Source organism: Tursiops truncatus, chromosome 7 (genome assembly GCF_011762595.2).
Source record: "Tursiops truncatus isolate mTurTru1 chromosome 7, mTurTru1.mat.Y, whole genome shotgun sequence".
NCBI classification, from domain to species: Eukaryota; Metazoa; Chordata; class Mammalia; order Artiodactyla; family Delphinidae; genus Tursiops; species Tursiops truncatus.
Genome location: NC_047040.1, coordinates 66019641 through 66035516, shown reverse-complemented (window position 1 = coordinate 66035516; position 15876 = coordinate 66019641). Strand labels below are relative to the sequence as shown.

Here is a 15876-nt window from a genome sequence, read left to right as displayed (position 1 = left end):
AATTTCACTTTTAATGTGACGTTTGTTTTGAAATATACCTCTGGCATAAGCAACGAAATGTGACTAAATTGATTCCATTTTTTGGCTGGAGCAGCAAGAGAGGGTCAGTAGCTGAGAGAGGGGTCCAAAGAGGAAAGGGAGGATTATTAAAGACAAACTTTGCCACTTTGGTTTTGCCTGGAGGTGGCCCTCTGTGGGTGACAGCGAGCTGCCCATTGAGTAAGGAAAGAGAAGGCAGCATCTGACAAAAAACACTTTCCAAAGCTCTCAGCACCAAACTTTTTCCTAAGCCCTTGCTAGGAAACTCATTGGACTTGGAACTGGGTAGTTTCCTTCCTACTTACTTCAGAATCAACAGCCCCAGAAGAGTAAGAAGTTTCTCTTTCCATTCTACCTGTGCGTCTTTCCAGGGTGTCTCTCTAGGTTCTAAATAGTGAGCCCATTTATACAACAACACCTCCTCCCATGGGGCCTTCATAGTGAAAGGTTAGTAAAAAGAACACAGACACGCATCTTGATGTTTCTTGATGCTTCTTTGGAAACAAAATAAGATAGAAATTTAGCTCTTCATTGTAAAATGTCTTCTTATTTAGTGATTCATCTCTTAATCAAATTATGAGTTAAATATATTAAGAAATAATATATGCAATTAGATTTGTAGAACAAATCCAATTTTATTTGGGGGGTTCAAGTGTGTCTTTTTTGTTGTTGGCATTGGTGTTCCAAACATTACCTAGAAACAATTAATAGAGAAAGCATATTGAATAAAGTGCATGTTTCTAGAAGAAATAACTAGCTTTAGATTTCTAAATTACAGCGCACAGTACTTTTTTCCTGTCAAGCCCATTCAGACATGTTGTACTCTTCACAGTAATCAATGCAGTCATCTTAATACTATACTTTTTTCCAAATTAAGTACTTAGATTTCATCATCTGCACCACATTGTTGAACAATTACATTAGACTTTATTCCCATTTCACATGGGTCTGTAAAATGCATTAGGGGGCTATTTATATGTTTCAAAAGAGCCTTGGCATTCGAATTGCCTCTGGGGTTATATCTTACTGGATTCTACTACCTTGGTGTAGGAAATGTACCTTAGTTTTCACAGCTTTCACTGGACTCTCTTTCTTAATGTTTTTTCAACATTGATTGTTTTTCCTCTCCTTTCTAAGATCAAGCCTTTCTCTACTCTTGTACCATTTCCAGAGGTTTTCCAAAGCTATACAGTTTTCTCATGTGTCCCTTGACTAATGCTTGGTTGTTTGCTGTCTTTCTTCATAAAAAAAGTTACCAGATGGTGACTCTTCCTTTAAGGAGCAACCTTGAAAATATCTCTATCTAAATCTCCTTCGCCCCAAATCTTAGATTTATGACTGTGTGTTATTCATTTAGAAATTTACCTGTACAATATTATAATTCTTCCTCTTCACCCCCAGCCCTGCCCCTTGTATCCTCTTAAGAGTCTTGTGATTTAACTAACCTACAGGTAAAGTTCTTAAATACCTAGGAGATAGGAGGGATTAGAGGTTTGTGAGAGGTGGTTGACACCGAATATCTCTAACCTATAGTTTCAAAATTTGGGGATGTGGTTTTAACTGTTTCCTTATACCACAGTTCTTATTAGACGGGTCAGAATCTGCTGATCTTGGTAGTCTTAAGCTCCACTTATTCCTACAGAACTTCTTTGTCAGCCTCTGTAGAGATTACTCAGGAGCATACGTAGCACCAGTGCTTCCAGAATGCAACCCTCAGTGGAGGCCTGCTCCAACACTGAATGCAAAACTCTGATTTCCATTTGCCATGTCACATGTACAGCCTATTTTGACAAGAACAGAGAAGACACACCTAACCAAAGCGATGCATCCTGAGAGACTGGGCTTCAGCCCTGAGCAAATGCAATATATTTAAGAATAGGTTCTTTCAAAATATTGCTGGCATTTTCATTTAAATGGAAAACTTAAGCATATGTAATCACATCTCTACATTCTTCCTGTACAGTAAACATTGATCTTCTCATTGAGGAGAAATCTGTTGAACTGATTCTCCTGGTTAAAATATGGGGTTCATGCAGCGGTGTCTGTAGCCAGCTTGTAAAAATTCTTCACTAAAGAGGATTGTCTCATCTCTTCCCCGTGGTAGCTCAAAATCACCCACGATGGGAGTATTCACACCGTACGACTTGCCAAACACAAAACTAACAGCACAATTAGACAAACAAATTCGACAACAAATTAGAAACACCCCTCCCTTTTTTTTTCAGAGACCCAGTTGTTAAATATTTATCAGCCACACTCTTGGATTCATTTAGCTTATTAGCTGCTGCTAAAAGAGACAAAGTTTGTCTGAACCAGAAGGGAGGATAAAGGAATGTATGAAAAATTTATATGTCTTATTGTTGATATTATCATCTTTTCTGGTGACTTTTGGGGCGATATGTAAACCAAAGACTCATTGTAAATTCAGGTTGTTGAAATATTTATTAGCTGACAAAACAACCTAACATTTCAAGGACATGATTAATCTGGTTCCAATTTGCCACCTGCAATTAACAACTAATGAGCCAAAGAATTATACTATAAGATTTGACTGAATGTCAAAATGATATGAATGTTTTACTTCAGTTTGCCAGAGACCTTAATGACCAGGTTATCTATCCAGCTCGTAGCATGTAACCAGGAATTCCTTTCATCAAATACATATGCAGATTTGTATATCCAGCCCCTTACTATACATCTCCGGCAACCCAAAGCACACTGATTTTTAAAAAATTTTATTGTAGCATAGTTGATTATGGTTACCAAAGAGGAAAAGGGGGGAGGGATAAATTAGGAGGTTGGGATTAACATATATACACTACTATATATAAAAGCACACTGCTTTTTGAGAAAGCCAATTCCATTTTGTAGCTGTAAATTGTTAGAAAGCTCTTCTTTCTGTTGATCAAACTGCTATCATCTAATTATACCTTTTGACCCTAATTCTGGCCTCTAAGGACGTAGAATAAATCTTGTCCCAGTTCTCCAAACTCCAAGTGTTGGAAAGCAGTGTTGATGGACACGCAAATGTTTGATAATAGGCTATATGGATGGGCTCCATGTGTCTCTGTTCTATAAGATTAAACATCCCTAGTTCTTTTCACTAATCCTGCTGTTTTTCAGACACTTTATGGCCTTGGTTACCTTCTTCTGGATATAATGCTATTTATTTATGTCCACCTCACAATATGGTACTCGATCTGGACATTGTACTCCTAGTGAGATTTGTTCAGTATGTTACATTACATTCTCCCAAGTCGTGGATACTCTATCCACAGTATACACTAAAGGTACAGTAGCTTTCTGGACCTTAATCAATTTTTTTGTTCATATTATGCTGGTGGTAAGTAAAACAACAACAACAAACAAAAAACAAGCAAGCAAACACACAAAACCCAGGTAAATCAGGTCTGCATCATTACATAAATTAAAACATTTTAACGTCTCCTGGGCAAGAATCCTCTTCAGCGCTAGACATGGTGTACAGAGAAGGATCAATAAAGTTTTGTTTTCTATTTTAATGAACCTAATCTTGTCATCTGAAGATATGATTAGCCTGCCTTTTAGTTATCCATCCAATATATTATTTAAAAACTATATTTAACAAGACAGGGCCAAGTTCAGGATACCCTCTCAGAGTAGTGACCCTCAAGAGGAAAAGGGGGAGACTTTCCTGTCACCACCCCACAGCGACCTCCCTGGAGATTCCTTGCCAGGTGGGTCACCGCTGCCGATAGGATGTGTAGGTGCCACATCCCTCATTGGTGGTGCAAAGGAGCCGAGCATCGCTGTTCTTTGAAACATTTTCAACGTTTCAACTAACTAAAAATCCATGCATTCAACCATACCCTTATTAATCATCTTGTATTCCATCCTTCCATGTACAGAACATAAGAAATTTTGTCAGAGAATCTCAAGACTAGATCACTGGTTTTCTAATTATGTTCCGTGGGGTCAGGGCTCTGGGTGCCTCACTCTTGCTTTTGTCTGTTTTATATATTAAGATTCTTCATGGGCTTTAATTTGACAAATGGACATTTTCTCCCTAGTGAGCCCAGGCAACAGTCACTGTTCCCTCTTTTCACATGTACAGACCATCTGTTTAAATCATCTTTTCTGGAATTTTATCTAGAATTAGCACTTTTTATTTTTATTTATTTATTTTTTTTAGTTTTCTTTTTTTTTGCGATACGCGGGCCTCTCACTGTTGTGACCTCTCCCGTTGCGGAGCACAGGCTCCGGATGCACAGGCTCAGCGGCCATGGCTCACGGGCCCAGCCGCTCTGCGGCATGTGGGATCTTCCCGGACCGGGACACGAACCCGTGACCCCTGCATCGGCAGGCAGACTCTCAACCACTGCGCCACCAGGGAAGCCCTAGAATTAGCACTTTTTAAAATAATAATTCACTTGCATTTTGACTACCTTTTAATTCCTTTCCCTATGACTCTTCACAGATATTTGACTGAGCAATCATAACTTTAAGCTTTTTCATTGCTCTAAAACATGAATACCCTGGGCCTGGGTATTCTTACATAAAACAGCTGAGTACTCTTTCACTCTCTCCCACCTCTTGTTTTTACATGAAATCCTTCCTAGCTGTTTTCCCATTTCTTGTTTAAAGGTCTTTCTCCTTGATAGAGACTGTGGAATCAGAATAAGAAGTAAATAATTCTACTTTGTGTCTTTGTACCTCCCCTCCCATTTTATTTGTCAATCATTTCCTCCTTCCCACTGCTTCTATAACTTGCTCATACATTTTATTGAACTTGCCACACTGTATCATATTTGTTACATGGTCATCTCCCCAGCAGACTAGAAGCTACTTAGATGGAAGCACTGTTATACATGTGTAAACCCTGATACCTAATACAGCGGCTGGCAGCATAGCATAGTGATTAAGGATATTCATTCATTCATTCAAAAATATTTATTAATCAATTAGTATGAGGTTGCAGTTAACACAGTGCTGGAGACAGAATTATGAGCAAGACAGATATGGTCCTTGTTCTCAATGTATTCACAGTAGAATGAATGAGGGAGGTATACATAAAACCAATTACCAACACTAATATATTACTACAAAATTAGGCAGCATACTATGCTGATTAAACGCAGGCCAGGGTAAAAGAGTTAAAAGTCAGCTGAGGAAATCAAAAGTAACATTATTTCAACAGTGGTAGCTGTCACTTGGACCAGCTTCTTTTGCTGGCATATCTATTAGAAAGAACACCTCCGCAAGCCCACAAAATAAAAACTCAAAGGAAATGCTAACTGGTGAGAATGTCATATCTTCAGCTGGCTTCCTGTCTTCTTTTTTGAGCTCCTGTTCTCTGTATATGAGTCATATATTTTTTTATTTCTGAATGAGCTAATTATAAGGAAGCTTGTCTGCTCTTTGCCTCCTGCCCTGCCGTGCTGAGATCAGCTCTTAGAGCGTGGCTGCAACCATATCCTTTTCTTCCATACAGGTTTCCTATTACTCTAAGAATTTTAACTCCAAACTGGTCTCGTGAGCCTGGCTCAAGCTTTGGAGTCAAATAGACCTGAGTTTGATTCTCAGTGCAATCACTAATTATCTATGTAACTAGACGTTGGCAAATTATCTTCTCAAGGCTCCAGTTTTCTCCAAATACCGTATTCGAAGGCATATATATGGAATCTAAAAAAAAAAAAAAAGAGAAATGGTACTGAGGAACCTAGTTGCAGGGCAGGAATAAAGCTGTAGACATAGAGAATGGACTTGAGGACACGGGGTGGGAGGGGGAAGCTGGGGCCAAGTGGCAGTAGCATCGACATATATACACTACCGAATGTAAAATAGTTAGCTAGTGGGAAGCAGCAGCATAGCACAGGGAGGTCAGCTCCATGCTTTGTGATGACCGAGGGGTGTGGGATAGGGAGAATGGGAGGGAGGCTCAAAGGGGAGGGGATATGGGGACATATGTATGCATGTGGCTGATTCACTTTGGTGTACAACAGAAACTAACACGGTATTGTGAGGCAATTATACTCCAATAAAGATCAATTTTAAAAAAAAGAAAAAAGCACTGTTGCAAAACAAAACCAAAAACAAAAGCTCCAGTTTTCTCAACTGCAAAAATACTTCCTAAGATTGTTTGCAAATCAGGTGAGATAATTTATATAAAGTATGGAGGGAGTTCAGTACCTTGTTTTCAGTATATGATAGCTTGGCCCACTCATTATACAGATCATCATCATTATAATAGGCAGGAATCAGTGTTTGTGGAATTGAATTATTCTTTCACATTCTTGTTTCCACTGTCATTGTTACATGTGTTAAGAACTTTGTAATAACCAGGAGATTTTATTACTAAGAACACCTTTTAACCACTGAAGGGAAGTGTTTTTATTTCTGTGGGTTTTATTTTGTTTTGTTTTCAGCATTATAGTCCATCCACATTTTCAGTATTGTTTCCCTCTCCATAATCATTTTGCACTAAATTAGTTTCTTCAAGCACTTAATTCATCAAAAAGTTCATCTTGTAGGAATTTACAATGGAATATATCCACTACATGCTATAGCCAAAAAAAAACACAAAAGATTGAATGCTGAGTTGATAATCCCCTCCCCCCCACACTCACTCACTCCCCCGCCTGACCTGGTACTTGATTCAGGATAGTCTGAGAATCACTCTGCCGATTCTGACAGTAATGTGTAATGTGTCCCATCCCGCAAATGTATTTAGATGGGCAAAGGTTTTACTCTGTTGCGCTTTGGGAACTGTTTACTCATACGTAACAGTACATATCAGACAGATTTGCAAAAGTAAGATGTTTCAATTCGGTTTAAGAAAAGTTATAGTCCTTTCATTTGTAGAGTGAGTCTGGACAAGTTTACACAGTGGCTCAAGAACTAAGTCCTATCTTAAGTAGCATCATTAGAACAAAGCAAGTACACACACACACACACACACACACACACCTTAAGATACTTCCAATACAGTATAAATAAATGCACATATATGTGAGATAAATATAAAATAAGATAAGGATCACTAAATCAAATTATGAGTTAAGTCATTACTTTTCACCTGTAAAATGGCTAAGGCAGGGGAAGGGAGATGCTACTTTCTGAAAACCTAATGTTTATTTACTTTTTTGTTTTTTGCTTATGGATCAAGACAGGAAGTGATGTCACAAAAGTTCAGCCAGTCTGGCTAATTTGCAAGCCAACGAATGCATGCTCTGTCCCATCTCAGGCCTTTGAAGCTGTTGTTGCTCAGTGGGGAATACCTTCTGCCTCCACCTGTTCAGCTAACTGCTACTCCACCTTCAGATTCAAGCTTAGGTGTGAAAGTCTACCCTCCTCACCCCATCACCAGCCCCACCTCAAGGTGGCCCTCCTGCATGGTTTCAATGCCTTGTGTTCAAGCTCAGCTAGGAAATCCTTATAAATTGGATTGAAATTACTAGATTCCTCTTCTCTTTACTCTAATCCATTGATTTCAAGACCCATGTCTTGTGCACCAACACACTTAGAGCCTAATGTAAAATAAGCACAAAAGATCACTGAATATATATTCAATATATAAAAAGTATGTCTATATAATTATCAAGACAGTTAAGAACCCAAGCTGTAGAGTTAAATATTTAGGATTCTGATGTGGTACACACCTCACTGCTTATGATCTTGGACAAGTTATTTAGCATTCCTGTGCCTCAGTTTCCCCATCAGTTAAATGGGTAGAATGCTGATATCTACTTCATGAGATTTTTGTGATGGTCAGTGAGTAAACGCAGGTAAAGTGCTTGCAGCAGTGACACACAGATTCAGAACTGTTACTATTATCGTCTCATGTATGATTCTCTCACCTTTCTTTCACCTCCAGCTCCAATCTCTCTTCTTCTCTCTCTCTCTCTCTCTCTCTCTCTCTCTCTCACACACACACACACACACACACACACACACACACACACAAGCAGGCTTGAAGGTCAGGATCCTTTGGTGGTCTCCTTAAACCACATTTTTGGCAAGCTTTGTTTGAGCTCTTGGAAAGGCAGTGTTCTTTGGGAAAAGAACACTGAGATAGAAATCGTCCAAATCCCAGACTGGCTTCTAAGGAATCTACTTCAAAAGAGAGCATTCCTTTGAATATGCTGGTTACCCTGTATGTATTTATTTTGTAAACAAAATAGCTTGTTAGACACATTGAGGTTTAACTCCACATTACAGTCCCTGTACTGCATTAGGTACCATTGAAAACTTGGAATCTATCTGTTTTACACAGGGAAAAGCATGCTAGAATAGGGGTCAGGGAATTAGGTTCTATAAGCATGTCTTGGAGGGGACACAATTAATCTGAGCCTCAGTAATGCATAAAATAAGGAGGCTGTATTTGATGAACTAACATCTGAAAATTCAATGATTCTATTTTGAGATAGGAAGAAGACATTTATAGGTATCACTCATGTCAAAGAGACAAAATGTACAAAATAAATATTCTTGTGAAGATGGGCCAGTGGGGTAAAGGAGTCAGCAAAAACAGATGAGGAAATCATGGAAGACTCCCTAGAGTTTGTTGTACAAGATCTTGAAAGCATGATGAACATGAGTTGATGGACAGAAATAGAGAGCTCATTGACTTATTGCCCCGTTGCTCTAATATAGAAAAATGCATTTGAAAATAATGTATGTAATACTCTGATTTAAAGGAGCATTTAAACTCGATAGGTTTGGTCTGCGTTTTAAAGGGGCAAATGGGCATATCCTGGAGGAGAGGGCTGGGGAAGGACTTCCAAGGGGACAGCAGAGAATAGTATCTGTCAGTGGTTATGTAACCAAACCAGAAACTGTGAGGACAAAGAGATAAGCCAATTAACCGGGTTGAACTAGAATATTTCCAGTCTTCACTAGAAATGGCAGAGATGATATTGGATAGATGAGGAGAAAACCTTGCCAGATCACTTCAATGATAATGTGAGATTTTTTTGAAAATCTAAATTAGGGCCCTTGTGGGTTCTTGAACAAGAGTAAGAACAGTATGTAGCTAGCTGTGTATCAAGGACTTTTAGATTCTTAATTGAATTTTTATTTAAAAATGAAACTGTTTATTGTAATTTAAGTGTGGGAATAAGAAATGCAGATTTTATTTCTAAGGGCTCTTATATTTGTTTTTTTATGAGTGAAGAATTTATTGTATTTTTTTAATTTTTATTGAAATATGGTTGATTTACAATGTGTTAGTTTCAGGTATACAGCAAAGTGATTCAGTTTATATATATATGTAACTGAATATGTATATATATCTTCATATATATATATGTATATATAGATATATCTTTTTCAGATTCTTTTCCATTATAGGTTATTACAAGATATTGAGTATAGTTCCCTGTGCTATATAGTAGGTCCTTGTTGGTTATCTATTTTGTATATAGTAGTGTGTGTATTTTAATCCCAAACTCCTAATTTATCCCTCCCCTCCCCTTTCCCCTTTGGTAATCATAAATTTCCTTTCTGTCTGTGAGTCTGTTTCTCTTTTGTAAATAAGTTCATTTGTATCATGTTTTAGATTCCACATATAAGCAATTTCATATGATGTTTGTCTTTGTCTGACTTCACTTAGTATGATAATCTCTAGGTCTATCCACATTGCTACAAATGGCATTATTTCATCCTTTTTCATGGCTGAGTAATATTTCATCACATATATGTGTATGTATATATGTGTGTGTGTGTGTGTGTGTGTTTATATATCTTCTTTATCAATTCATCTGTCAATGACACTTAGGTCGCTTCCATGTCTTGGCTATTGTAAATAGTGCTGCTGTGAACACTGGGGTGCATGTATCTTTTCGAATTAGAGTTTTCTCCAGATATATGCCCAGGAGTGGGATCATACGGTATTGGAATAAGCATCATCTGTAGTTTATTTGAGATACAGTTGTTTCTTTTTCATTCTTAGATGCCATTTGGTTAGTCATGTTGCCTTAAAAATTGTCACGTTTTTAAATGTTTGCTGAAGTCTTACTTTTTGTTGATTTTTAGATTTCATGTATTATATGAGAGCAACCATTATTTTTTAAAAAATCAAACCCTGTTGATATGAAATGAAGTTTTTTGTTGTTTTTGTGATGTTACCAGTTACTGTTAGTGGACATCACAGAAAAATGAAAACAGCTTAACCAATACATTTATAAAGAAATTCCAAGGAAGGAAATAAATTACAGATCACACCAAGAAACAAAACCCAATAAAAGGAAATGCCCAACTTTATAGGAACACAGATTTAAGCTCTGAAATATAAAAAAATACATAAATTAGTAGCTTTTGACAATGCATTTCAGGGACCCTTTGCAATATATTTTAATATACACAAGAAACTGATGTCTGGTGTCACCAGGGTATTTTAACTGTGTAATAACTGAATTGTTATTAAGATCAAAAGGCATAGTAATAATTGCAGTTAATGAAGTTCATGAAGTGATACATATAAAACTTAAAGAATCAAAATAGCTTCCCTATCTAGAACTTCCTTGAATAATCTCTGAGTTTCTTCATTTATTCCTGTGCTGCTTCCCAGAATATAGTTCTTGCTTATATTCAGAGGAAATGTCTCTTTCTAAATGTTTTTTCATGAAGAAAATATATTATGTGGTGATACGGCAGTAAGAAGTGAAATACTGACTCAGGGTTTCCCGATGGGTGAAATTAATTTAGAAAAGAAATATACACAGAAGCAGAAAAGTTATGGGTATGAGACACAGTCGTCCACAGGTGCTATTATGTGGAAGGTATTGCTCTGGGCAGTTTCCTATGAACTCCTTCGAGGGAGGAGTTCATTGTTTGGGTTGCCTGTTGGCAAGAGCCTGCCACGCTGCCCTCTGCTCCTTGTCTTACTGAGAGCACAGTGACCTGACTAAGTGCGTCATATCAAGCTCTCGTTCATGGAACATTCTGTAGGGAAACCGTGTTTGTAATCCCAACAGCACAGGACAGCAAAACTTTACTTCCTAGTACATAGTTTCTCTGGAGCCCAAAAGACAGGGTTGTTATTTCAAGGACATGTTTGCTTATTTAGGTGGCAGTAGCTTCCGCTAAGATGCTATCACCTCTGAACAAGGACACATTTATTCCAACATCAAATCTGCCCATCACAAACTGAGTCTAACAATAGCTTTCACTGATGGGCATCTGTAACCTCTGGCCTTTTTCACATCGCGCAGGCTGAAAGCTCCAGCAACTATACCTCCTAACATTAAGAGGTTAAGAGTTCCAATTAACAAGTCTTGTGTCCATTTAAAAGCCTATCATTTTGATGCATTCATTTTCCTTCCTGTAATTTCTCTAAAGAGAAAAGTAAAAGGAAATGGTTTGACTCACAAACATTTTCTTCATCCCTATGAATCATTTATTTTGTAACTGGAAGTTTATGCCTCTTAATCTCCCACACCTATCCACAAACACTTATGGATTATGGGGACACAATGTTATATAATAGCTTCATTCTTACCAAGTGCAGAAGTAGGGATTTTAGACCCTGTCCATACTAAGTCTCTTTTTTGCTGCTTTGTATTTCTAGATGACGAAGAATGGCACCGTGGAATCTGAAGAAGCTAGCACTCTTACAGTGGATGACATTTCTGATGATGATATCGATTTAGACAACACCGAGGTAGACGAGTACTTCTTTCTCCAACCCCTGCCAACAAAAAAACGGAGAGCACTGCTGCGGGCCTCTGGGGTGAAAAAGATTGATGTGGAGGAAAAGCATGAGCTACGAGCCATCCGCCTATCTCGAGAGGACTGTGGCTGTGACTGCCGGGTGTTCTGTGATCCAGAAACGTGTACCTGCAGCCTGGCAGGCATTAAGTGTCAGGTAAGGATTGGGATTTCAAGGAATCCGAAGGCATGACATTATACACCAACCCCTAAAGAGGCAGTTGTGTTCCATGTAATGAAGTTTCCCACACGTGGAGGAAAATTCTGGGGTAAGGCAAGACACATGATTCAAGAAGAGAGAAATACTAATTCAATGACATTTAGGGGTATATGTAATATTTATATATATATGGTATAGTGTGAAAGGCAATCCAAGCTGCAGTTGTCAGTTGAAATTGTTTGCTCTTGGATTCATTTATTATGCAAACTTATTTTGTCTTCTTACAAGCATTCAGGGAGATCATGACATCCCTGACATTTAAAGTTTGTATTCTCTGATCCATCCATGGGGTATAAAATGATGATTGCTTAGAGGTAGTGTAGATTAGTGGAAAAATTACTAGACTGGGACTTAAGAAAACTGAGTTTTCCTCCTGGCTCTGCCTTTTGCCACGATGTGAAATTGGCAAGTCAGGTAAACTTACTGGGTTCCGTTTTCCCACTTCTAAAATGAATGGGCTGGGCTGGATCAGGGGTTGGGAAACGATAACTCACAGGTCAGATCTAGCCTGCCGCCCTGTTTTTGTAAGTAAAGTTTTATTGAAGCACAGCCATGTATTTTTTGTGTGTGTTTACATGTTGCCTATAACTGCTTTCATACTTCTACAGCAGAGCTTGAGTCGTTGTCGCAGAGACTGTATGGCCCACAAAGGCTAAAATAATTATTCTCTGGCCTTTTTACAAAAAAAGAGCTTACCAACCCCTGAACTAGATGCCTCTCAGGTTCCTATCCATCTATATCATTGGTGCGCCATGATTAGTTAGGGGTTTTTATTGTATGCAGAAACTCAACTTTTTCAATAAGAGCCTCTCAGGCAGACAAAAGGAGAGGACAGTTCTTATCAGCTGAACAGTTGCTTGAGGTAGATTCACAGAAACTGGAATCACAGGTAAGAAAGTAGCTATAGATTCTGGCTCGACATCTGCTACTACTTTTGTGGGAACCGGGATGACTGTGCTAGAATCCACTTTCCCCTCTCTTGCATGGGAAATACCCCATGCTTGGATAAGGTGGAAAGAAGGGCAAGTTCTTTCTGGTTGCCTGTGCTCTGGTCTGCATAAAGGCGGAATCTAAGCCAGCCAATATCTTAGGAGTCCCTTAGATTGCCCAGAATTCCACTCATCACCTGAGTGAAGAGCTCAGTCCAACAACACTTGCTGAACCTAATCACTCTATCTACAGAGTCCAAACCCTCGAATAATCATGGGATATTGATTAAATGAACATCTCCTTCTCTCCCAAAGCTTGTAGTCTAAGGGGAGGGGTAGGGAAGGCCGGGGAGCCAGCAACTAAACAGAAATCCACCAGTCACCGTCATGAATGTGCGTACGCATCGCAGCCTGCAGTTGCGTACGTGCATCACCTACCAAGGATCCGAAAGAATGAGAAGGTACACCAATGAGAGTGAATTGTCACACTGCTTGATACTAAGGTGGTGTCAATATGGACACCTTGGGCAGAGAAGTTCATTTTATAATAAGCAAAGAAAAACTCCTGGCTAGAATGAGGAATGTCATGTCATTTAGACTAAAAATAGCAGGTGGGGATGAGGGCAGTAAGTTTGTTTCAAACTGAGCCTGTGAGCTGGCATGCAGCAGAAAAAAAGGGAGCTTGGGGAAAGGACAAGCATTGAAAAAAATGGGAGCAAAATTAATGGGATGGAGAGAAGAGGGAAACGGAGAATGGCGACAGAAGTAAAGAAAGCACAGGAGGGATAAATGAACAAAACTACACACCATAACTCATTTTTATTTCGAGTATGGGTTTAAAATTAGGTTAACTCATGTTCTAAGCCTTCACTTCCCTTTTTGTTTCTGTCTGCAGTTTGATTGTCGTTTGTTCTGGCGTAAGTGGGTTTAAGTCATCCCAGATTTCAAAGGCTTTGCCCTGAGGTACTGGATTTTTATTTGATTTGTAAGAGTTCCAGGGGGCTAATCTGTGTTCTTCCCTCCAAGGTGGATCGAATGTCTTTCCCATGTGGCTGCACTAAAGAAGGATGTAGTAACACAGCAGGTAGAATTGAATTTAATCCTATCCGTGTCCGGACTCACTTTTTGCACACAATAATGAAACTTGAACTGGAGAAAAACCGAGAGCAGCAAATCCCCACGCTGAACGGCTGCCACGGGGAGATAAGTGCCCACAGTAGTTCCATGGGCCCTGTGGCTCACTCCGTCGGATATTCCATCGCAGACAATTTTGAGATTGAAACGGAACCCCAGGCTGCAGTGCTGCACCTGCAGTCGGCGGAGGAATTAGATTGCCAAGGAGAGGAAGAGGAGGACGGTAGCAGCTTCTGCAGCGGAGTCACGGACTCCAGCACCCAAAGCTTGGCCCCCAGCGAGTCAGACGAGGAGGAAGACGAGGACGACGAGGAGGAAGAGGAGGACGACGACGAGAAAGGGGACAGTTTCGTGGAAGCTTTGGGTCCCCATGCCGAAGGGGTCCCTCTTCCTTCCGTCCTTTGTTACTCCGATGGCACGGCCGTCCACGAAAGCCACGCGAAAAGCGCTCCCTTTTATGCCAACTCTTCTACCCTCTATTACCAAATAGACAGCCACATTCCAGGAACTCCCAACCAGATCCCCGAGAACTACTCGGAAAGAGAGACTGTCAAAAGCGGTGCCCTCTCGCTGGTGCCTTACACCATGACCCCGGAGCAATTCGTGGACTATGCCCGACAAGCGGAAGAGGCGTACGGCGCCTCCCACTACCCAGCTGCCAACCCCTCTGTCATCGTTTGCTGCTCCTCTTCGGAAAACGACAGCGGTGTGCCCTGCAATAGCTTATATCCCGAACACAGGTCCAATCATCCTCAAGTGGAATTTCACTCATACTTGAAAGGCCCCTCCCAGGAAGGGTTTGGCTCTGCATTGAATGGGGACAGTCACATTTCAGAGCATCCTGCTGAAGATTCTTTGAGCCTCGCAGAAAAGAGCAGATTGCATGAAGAGTGCATCAAATCGCCCGTGGTGGAGACTGTCCCTGTTTAGTAGCTTAAGTTATTCTTGGACCACCTCTTCTCCTGTGTAAAGCACTGTATTTAATTGGATTTCCTGGGCTCATCGTGGTTTCAGCTGAGGACCAAGAAAACTTGGACCGTGGTGAATCTTCCAGACTGTATTTTGTTTTCTCCCTTCTAGCTACGTGACTGTGCCGTTGCACAAATGCAGTCTCTATGAGGGTTTTAAACGATTTCAGACTGTTTTGATAGAAAATGCTAATTTTAAAAAAGCATATCTCACAGTTGCCTACCTGTGAAACTGTGTGAAACCTGCCAAGCTGTGTAGATCAGAGCTCCAAGTTTTGGATTATCGGGCCTGTGCAAGATTGTTAACTAAGACTGGGAAATAATAAGATTTAGAGTCCTAATTTTCGATATATCTGAAGATGATGGTGACTTTTTAATGTAAAAGTAATTATTGTAAGAAAAAGATTTAATTGTTCCATGCGTATTTTATTTATGGTAGTTAGAAGTCATGTTTTGATGAAAACGAACAGCAGCATGTTCTTTTAAGCTGAAGACACATAGTTAGTACCACCGAGCATGCCCACATGGATTGCCTCTGGAATCCATTCACATTTTTATGATCGTGTCTGATCAAATTTGCAAATACTTTCTTAAGGGTGAAATAGGCCTATTTTTGCTATTTTGGACAAATAAATGAGTCTATATGTGCAGGTCCTTACACAGTTTTCTCTAAAGTTAACAGTTAGGACAATCCTCTGGTGAGGGTCTAGTTCATTGCCCTCCCTCAGTTGACTCCAGAGATGGAGGTAGAAGGAATTGCCTTTCTTTTTTAAACAGCATCATCTTGGTTCTTAGCTTGGACAGCACCTTCAAACTCTACTCCCCTGCATCAAAATGCACTTTAGTGCCCCTTCATGGTACCTTGTGAGGGGTGGGGACTAAGAACTCTTTGAGATGAAAA

At 39.6% G+C, this 15876-nt stretch overlaps 1 protein-coding gene across 1 annotated transcript in view; it reads left to right on the top strand.

The window, feature by feature from the left end:
• CSRNP3 (cysteine and serine rich nuclear protein 3) overlaps positions 1-15668 on the top strand; it is a 69636-nt gene extending 53968 nt beyond the window's left edge. The window contains exons 3-4 of the mRNA XM_033860412.2: positions 11585-11881; positions 13900-15668. Coding sequence (XP_033716303.1) covers positions 11585-11881; positions 13900-14937 — 1335 coding nt within the window. The 3' untranslated portion in view covers positions 14938-15668. The remainder of the gene's footprint in view (positions 1-11584; positions 11882-13899) is intronic.
• Positions 15669-15876: the final 208 nt, after the last annotated feature.